Here is a 7,901-nt window from a genome sequence, read left to right on the forward strand (position 1 = left end):
AATATTTTTGTATTATCATTTTTTCTATTAATATTATCTGATCTTCAGTGAAAAAATGGAGCCATATGGTTACTAGTAAAGGAAAGTTTGAGGGTTTAAAATTGTAGAGTGTGTTCAGTTTTGGGCCACACTTATAATATGGTTGATTCATATGGGCTTATGGTGGTTTGACCCATTTTGAGGAATAAACCCAGCCTAACTATTGTGGGAGTAGTTAGAGTTCAGTGGATTACTATGAGTAGTCACTTTCTGGTCCATTCAGTCACATATCCGTGGGAGAGATTCGTGTAGGAAACTGCAGAAGACCCTAGAGAGCTAGTTTTGTTAGTGGGACCAATCTTCAAGCGCGAGTAACCTAGATTCGTGATCAACACTTGTGGAAGCTTCCCAACCTACACATGTACTCCTCTACTCCCATTTATGGTTCATGAGATGGGTGTGTTCCATTAATCACCATAGATATGGTCAATCTATCGCTATTAATATGACCCTCCCTAGTTTATTTTGAATATTCATTTTGTTTTAAATACTTAACTGAAAGAAAAACCACTTTAATTGAAAATCACCAATAAGAATAAAAACCACAACTTCCAAATTATGATTAATTCTAACTTTGATCAATCACACAATAAAATAACGATAGATTCAAAAGAAACAACATCACTAAACTCCTAACCTCCAGTCTGTAACTCTAGAGAAGAAAAAGGCTCCACAACTACTCCAACATCCCAAGTATAGAATAAGCCTTAAAGTGCTTAAATCGTTAGAACATTGTCTTTCCTCTCACCTGCACAAAGAAGAAACTCATTAGGATAAAAATTGAAAACCTGAAATCTCCACCTTTGTTCGGCTGAATGCTAACATTAACAATAACACAACAATTAACATTACAAGGGCAACCACAACACACCATAAAGGAGAAGACATCCCAAATGAGACAACTCATTCGATCTTAAGACCCAAGAGGGCCTAGCATAGGTCTTGGAATACAATTCAGATTTGGTAAGGAAACATTTAAGAACCCATCTATTTTGGCCTCCCAAATTACCGCACATACAACTTAAGTCAGCTTTTTTCCAACTAACTGGGGTCGACTTCTGAATTACCCGACATATAAAAATAAAAGGAACCATTCCCAAGGAATAGGTGTAAAACCATTTCACCCACTCCTTGTTTGATCCAATTTAACCTTAAATGTTTTTTTGGGGGTGCTCAATGCCCACTATGGACCTATGGGACAGTATGTGGTGGGGAATATAGGGAAGGAAATGGGAGGTGATGGGTGGGTGGGGTGGAGTGACGTGTGTGGGTAGGGGGAGGGTGCTGCACAGCCCGACGAGCCACTATGCGTTAGGGTGTCTCCCAAGATGAGACGCAGCCTAAGACCATGCTGCAAATATTATAAAAACAAGGTACCATATGGAATGGTTCTCAGATTTTTTTTTTGTTTTTGTTGAATTGAAAAAAAAAAAAAAAAAAAAAAAAAAAAAAAAAAGAGAGAGAGAAAGAAAGTAACAAACAATGATAAACATGAGGGGAAAACTGAAATTTCGATGTTAATAGATATATTCATGCCAAAAGGGTAGAGATTAATTCATGTCATGCATGGATGTATATGATAAGATATCTCATAAAAGTTGTATGATATGCAATTTCATGAACATAGAGTATGATACCTTGTCATTTCTGCAAAATATAACCAACCTCTATTTCAAGAGCCTCATCGGTAGAATATGTCGATGGTTCACCGAGAAAAGATTCATCAATATCCTCTTGATTTTGTGGTACTAAAGGTTGCTCATAGGACAATTTCAAGGAATCAAGCTCCTTTGCAACTTCTTTCATTGTCGGCCTATCTTCCCTCTTATCCTCTAGGCAGCTTCTTGCAAGCTTAGCAAATACCAATAAATGTCCTCTCTTCTCCTCATTTGCTATTGGGTCATCAAGAATACTAAAAAGATTCCCATCTTCCATTGAAGATACAAAATAATGTGCGAGGGCTATACGTTGCCCAGATCCATCTAAGAAAAGCGGATTTTTTCCAGTCAAAAGCTCTGCTAGAACAACTCCAAAACTATAAACATCACTTTTATCTGTTAGTTGACCTGTAGGATAACATTCTGGGTCTAAGTACCCATAAGTCCCTTGAATTATTGTAGTCTTTTGAGTTTGATCAAAAGGAACTAATCTGGAAGCTCCAAAATCAGATACTTTAGCCCTGTATTTATCATCGAGTAATATATTAGAAGACTTGACATCTCTATGAAAGATAGGTATTGAATGAGAAGAGTGCAAATAGGCTAGAGCATCAGCCATTTCTGCAGCAATTCTTAAACGATCTTCCCATGAAAGAGAAGGTGCTTGATTCTCTCTATGAATATGTTGGAAGAGGGTCCCATTAGACACAAACTCATAAACTAACAATGGAACCTCTGTCTCTAGGCAACAACCCAAGAGCTTCACCACATGTCTATGATTGATTTGAGAAAGGATATCAACCTCATTTATAAACTGTATAATCTGACCTTTGTCCATAATTTTGGATCTCTTAATGGCAACTACTTTTCCACTTGATAAAATTCCCTTATAAACTGTACCAAACCCACCTTGACCGATTATTCGACTCTCATGGAAGTTATTGGTTGCCTTCTTTAACATTCTTATGGAGAAAATCTTGGCAATATCTTTGACCCCTTTATGTGAAGCGATTTGTTGTTGTAATAGCATGCCTCCATTTTCTTGGAAGAATTTCTCTCTAAGTTTTTGTCTTCTTGTAATTGCCCAATATAAAAACCAAATGAAAAAAAAGAGAAACACAAAGCCGGCACTAGTACCTGCACAAAAACAGAACATATTTAGATGTAAATTAACTATTATTTTAATCTAAAAGTTATCCTTAACATGAGGGTTTTATATGGCTAGAGGTGGTGAAAGGTAACTGGTGGTGGTGACTTGTGTTAGACTGTACATTTAGGGTTTCACAACAGACTCTAATAGGTTCCCATATAGATAACTAGAACACAAAGTTGAATCAAAACATAAATAATCGATTAGTACCTTATACCTAGTATGTTGAAGATGATCGATGCAGTTCTTTACAGTTTCCTTCTCTTGGCTATGGATCTTCTACAACCCCTCAGATCTCCTTAAGTTGTCTCATTTTAATGTTAAAGTGGAGAAGAGTGAATAATGACTGTAGAGATCTAAAACCAAGTATTTATAATTTATTCTGTACCCAAGACCCTAAAGCACAATGGGTTGGGCCAGCCTATCCTTAGACCTGAGGGTGAACTGATTCATGCAACTTGACTCTCATCCATTTAATCAACCCGAATAATTAATTAAGCTCATAAATCCAATAATTTCCCACTTGGGTTACATTAATTATAAGGATGTATTTTATATTGGTGTGGCCATAGAATCTCATTACATTAACCATTTTTACTATGTTTTATTTGAAAAATCAATCACATAACAATAGCAGAAGATACATCTCAATATACGGTATACAACTTTCTATTATTACAAACATGACTAAATTTCTTAATACAAATCTATGTGGGATACTAACATGGAAATGTGACATATCCTCAAATAACACTGTTGTCATTCCATATAGATCCTTAACTGTGATATTGACCTTTACTGTGGCAAATCACATTTGATTTGGGGTTAATATCTAACTGTGGTTTTCTGCCTATAAATTGTGACAAACATTGCCTTTGAACTATGATAATTACTACTTTTTAAACTGTGACAAAATTGTCTATAGCTGTGGCAAGTACTGCCTTTTAAACTGTGGTAAAAATTACCCATAAACCATGCTCAAATAAAACCATAAAGCAATCAACAAATAAATTGATGATAGAATAACTTTGCGTAAGATAAATGCTAAAATCGAATGAATAACATAACTATATTATCTATCAAACCGCGCCCGAAACATACAAACTAAAGTTTCAAACAGAAACAAATAGTCAACAAGAAGCAAATCTCCCACTAACCAAGCATATCAAAAAGTCAATAATATTCATTTTAGAAATACGATCTTTGAACACTTCCATTGGAAAAGCCTTTGTAAGAGTTAAAGCTGATGATGTATTCCTATCATTTGGGACAGAGATTCATTGGTCCTCTTATTTTCTTGTATTAATTGTGAAAAGAATACTAACATTCGAAAATTCAATCACCTTTGGGTAAAAAAGCTCCTAAGTTAGTGTCCCTTTCTAAACAATGAAAGCGATAGGGCAAGTAAAATATCCTATCTTTGTCAGGCTTAAGGTAAAGGGCATGAGAGGAAGAGAAAGTTCTTATTTCCGAGCAGGACATATGAATATTTGTTCACAAACCTTGATGACATCACCTTTGGAAAAATATCATCTTTACTATCAAGAAATACATAATTAAATTGAATGTTCAGAAACTTTGATGACATCACCTTTAGAAAATACCGCATCTACTATTGAGGAAGACACAATCGAATTGAATGTACCACCTTAGTGGATTTCACTCAATCCTATCATGTTTTTTCCATTGGAGATATACTTATGTGTACAGAAACATACATTTAAATGTGTCACTAGGACAACAAAAATCATACAAGAGTCACAACTGTAACTACATTCCTATCCTTTGGGGTAGAATGCACTGGTTCTCTTGCAAATCCATATATACTGTGAAAAGAACAATGAGCTAGGGAAACTAAAACAATGAATTATTTCACTAGTTCCAACCCCACCTTCGACATTGCCATCAGTAGGAGAAGAAACTAGCAAGAAGCACTAAAGAAGAAAAACTACTAAAACATCAAAACCAGCCCTTAATCCATCCTATACCGAGGACATCTGAGACCGTCTTCTCTTAGAAAATTCTACATTATTGGAGACCACTCAGAGAGAGGAGCCAAAGCGTCATACTTTGTCATTGACTTTTTCAAATGGTCAGCTATCGGGTTTGCTTCTCGAAAGCAATGAGAAATCTTCCACTTAGTTTGATTAAGATACCTCTGTAAACCAGCCAATTTTTTACAAAAAACCAAGGAACTACCCCCTTCGAAACCATCATCACCACTGCAGCTGAATCACTTTCAATCCATATCTTCCTGAACTCAAATTGCTTAACCATTGTAATACCCACTATCAGCGCTCAAAATTCCGCTTCATAATTTGTTATTACTCCCAGTAAATCTCTAAAATGGCATAAAACCTGACTTTGCAATCTGTAAAAATACAACCAACACCTGCTTTACCCAGATTGCCAAGGGAGAAGCCATTAATATTCAATTTCACCCAACCTGGAAAAGGCGCACAACAAAAAAATTCCCTGATTATCTGAGTTTGACATCTCGGGACTTGAACATTCAACCGATTTACACACATCAGGTTAACAAAGGTAAATGGATGTCTAGGGATGGAAGAACTAAACCATGGAACAACAGGAGCTCTAAGGTGCACTAGATTTTAAGCAGCAAAATTGGTGTATTTTTTGGATTGTGATTTTGCAGGTCAAGTATGGTTCGAGGTGATGAACTTCTTCAATTAATGATGGTGTGGTTTTCCATCTATTGAAGAGATTTTTTAAGTGGTGGAGGAGAAAATCCAAGGTGGTTTGTCCAGGGAAGTTTTGGCTTTGGCCATATTGGTCCCCTATCAATTATGGGCGGAAAGATATGAACGTATACATGATTCTAAACATTGTTTAGCTACTTTGGTTGTGAAGGCTATTATCTATGAGCTGCAAGATTTTTCATCAATGACGAAGATCCATATCAACTCAGTCACAGAACTATTGATTTCCATGAAACTAATATTAGCAATTTCTAGAGCTCCAACAATGAAAAATTATTAAAGTAATTTGGTCTCTTCCACAAGGACAGTACTTCAAGCTGAACATCGAGGGGAGCTCCCTTGGTAATCTAGGCTGCTTGGAGTTGGAGGCACGTTTAGGATCTGTGATGGTACTCTCCTACATTGTTTTGCAACATATAAAGGAGTTGGAAGTAACTTTGTAGAAGAATTCTTTGTTTTTTTTATTGGGTAGCAAGTTGCTCTCTCTCTCTGAAGATTGAATACCTATGGATAGAATGCAATTCTCAAGCAGTTGTCAATTTTATAAAAAACCAAAGAATCCCTAGGACCTTCCAGCAAAAATGGAGGCAGTTCAAACAGTATTTGGATGCATTTCATGGTATATTTTACACTGTTATCGAGAAGGAAATGTCGTGGCTGATAAATTAACCAAGCATGCTGTAAAAACGAGGTTGTCAAGTTCTTGTAACTCAACACCATCATTCATTCAGTATGATGTTAATTGGGACTTTCAATTGAGACCACGATATAAATTCACATAAGTAGATTTCCTTTTTGATTGAGTTGCCTCTCTGCTGCTGGGCACCCCAAAGGTGGAGTGGTAGCTCATTGTCTTTTATTTCCTTTTTTTTTCTTTTTGTTGGAAGTTATACTTGTAAATTAATGTTTTATCAATATATTCACTTGCTCACTTTTAGAAAAAAAAAATTACTATAGTTATTCCATTGAACTGAAACCCCACTACCCCTAGGCTTGAAGCGAATATTGGGGAGCTTATTCCAGAGAGAGAGAGAGAGAGAAATACTCGGGCCAGGAAGCCAATTCCTATTTCTTAAGATGGAGGAAACCTTAGCAAACCTATCTGAACCAACATCATACCTGATTCTGTCACCATATTTTAAAATAAATACACCATCAAGATGCCAATTGTCAAGCCAAAGAAATTTGTCGGAGCCATCATCAATAGAAGATTGAATTTTCTCAGACACAAAAAGTCTATAGTTTAGGATTTTGCTCCAGGCACAAGAAACATCCAAAGGATAAGGGGTAGTCCACATGAAGTTAGACTTGAGGTATCTAGGATGCACCTAGTCAACCCATATGCTCTTCTTTCGAGAGGGAATATTCCAAATAAGCGTAACAATCCTCACAATATTACACTTTTTAACTCTATGAAGACCAAAACCTCCTTTCCTTTTTGGAAGTCATACCTTACCCCAACTAATGAGATGCAAAAAATTTACACTATCTTGACATTTTCAAAGGAAGGAAGCCCTAAGAGATCTGATCTTTGAAGAGATAGAAGCTAAAAGCCCAAAAACCTCAAACCAGAAAATATAGTAGTTTTGCATAACTAATCTAATGTGCTCAAGGAGACTAGTAAAAGTTAAAAGTTTACTTTTCCAAAGTTGAAGTCTCTTGCGAAGCATATCAAGAATAAGAGAACAATGATTAGCAGGAAGCTTCAAGGAAATCAAGGGCAATCTTAGATCTGTGACAGGAAGGTGGACCTCAAGAATGCCCAATATTGCACCAATTTACGTTTTAAGACGCACAGAAAATCCTCCAAACAAGGAGAGAGATTGTTGAGGATTGATAGAAAGCCAAGACATAGTAGAGAAGGATGCTAAAACGTCAGAAAAAGCAAACACATATGAAAGAGGCTTTAGCAAAGATCATAAGGTCATCAGCAAACAAAAGGTAGGTGATCTTCAAAGCCTTGCCCTTAGGGACAGGTTGGATGTAGTTTGCCTCAGTTTTGATCAATAGGAATTTAGAGAGATTCTCCGTGGCAATAGAAAATAGCAGAGGCGAGATGGGACAGCCTTGCCAGATCTCCAACTTGGATTCAAAATAACATTTAGGGGAACTTTTAACCAAAACAAAGAAATGAAGAGATGAAATGCAACAATGAATCCAATTAATGAAAATATGAGAGAAATTCATCTTGGAAAGAAGTTGGTCAATATAGTTCCACCTGATAGAATCCAATGCCTTATGAATATCCACTTAAGAAGGACAGAAGAAGGATGGTTTTTCCTATCAAAACCCTTAACAATTTCATAACAAAGGAGGATATTATCAGTAATACTT

At 36.2% G+C, this 7,901-nt stretch overlaps 1 protein-coding gene across 2 annotated transcripts; it reads right to left on the minus strand.

Moving 5' to 3' along the window:
* Positions 1-569: 569 nt before the first annotated feature.
* On the minus strand, positions 570-3,513 carry LOC122057587 (putative wall-associated receptor kinase-like 11). Of its 2 annotated transcripts, none has more exons than XM_042619739.1 (2): positions 1,705-3,513; positions 570-787 (listed from the first exon to the last, which is right to left on the minus strand). In XM_042619739.1, exons 1-2 carry the CDS (start codon positions 2,851-2,853, stop codon positions 764-766), a joined length of 1,173 nt encoding a protein of 390 aa, XP_042475673.1. In that variant the 5' UTR covers positions 2,854-3,513; the 3' UTR covers positions 570-763. The 2 variants fall into 2 exon arrangements, with proteins under 2 accessions (XP_042475673.1, XP_042475672.1); XM_042619738.1 differs by having other exon boundaries at positions 1,677-3,499.
* Positions 3,514-7,901: the final 4,388 nt, after the last annotated feature.

The sequence above is a fragment of the Macadamia integrifolia genome, chromosome 12, assembly GCF_013358625.1.
Source record: "Macadamia integrifolia cultivar HAES 741 chromosome 12, SCU_Mint_v3, whole genome shotgun sequence".
In the NCBI taxonomy this organism is placed as follows: domain Eukaryota; kingdom Viridiplantae; phylum Streptophyta; class Magnoliopsida; order Proteales; family Proteaceae; genus Macadamia; species Macadamia integrifolia.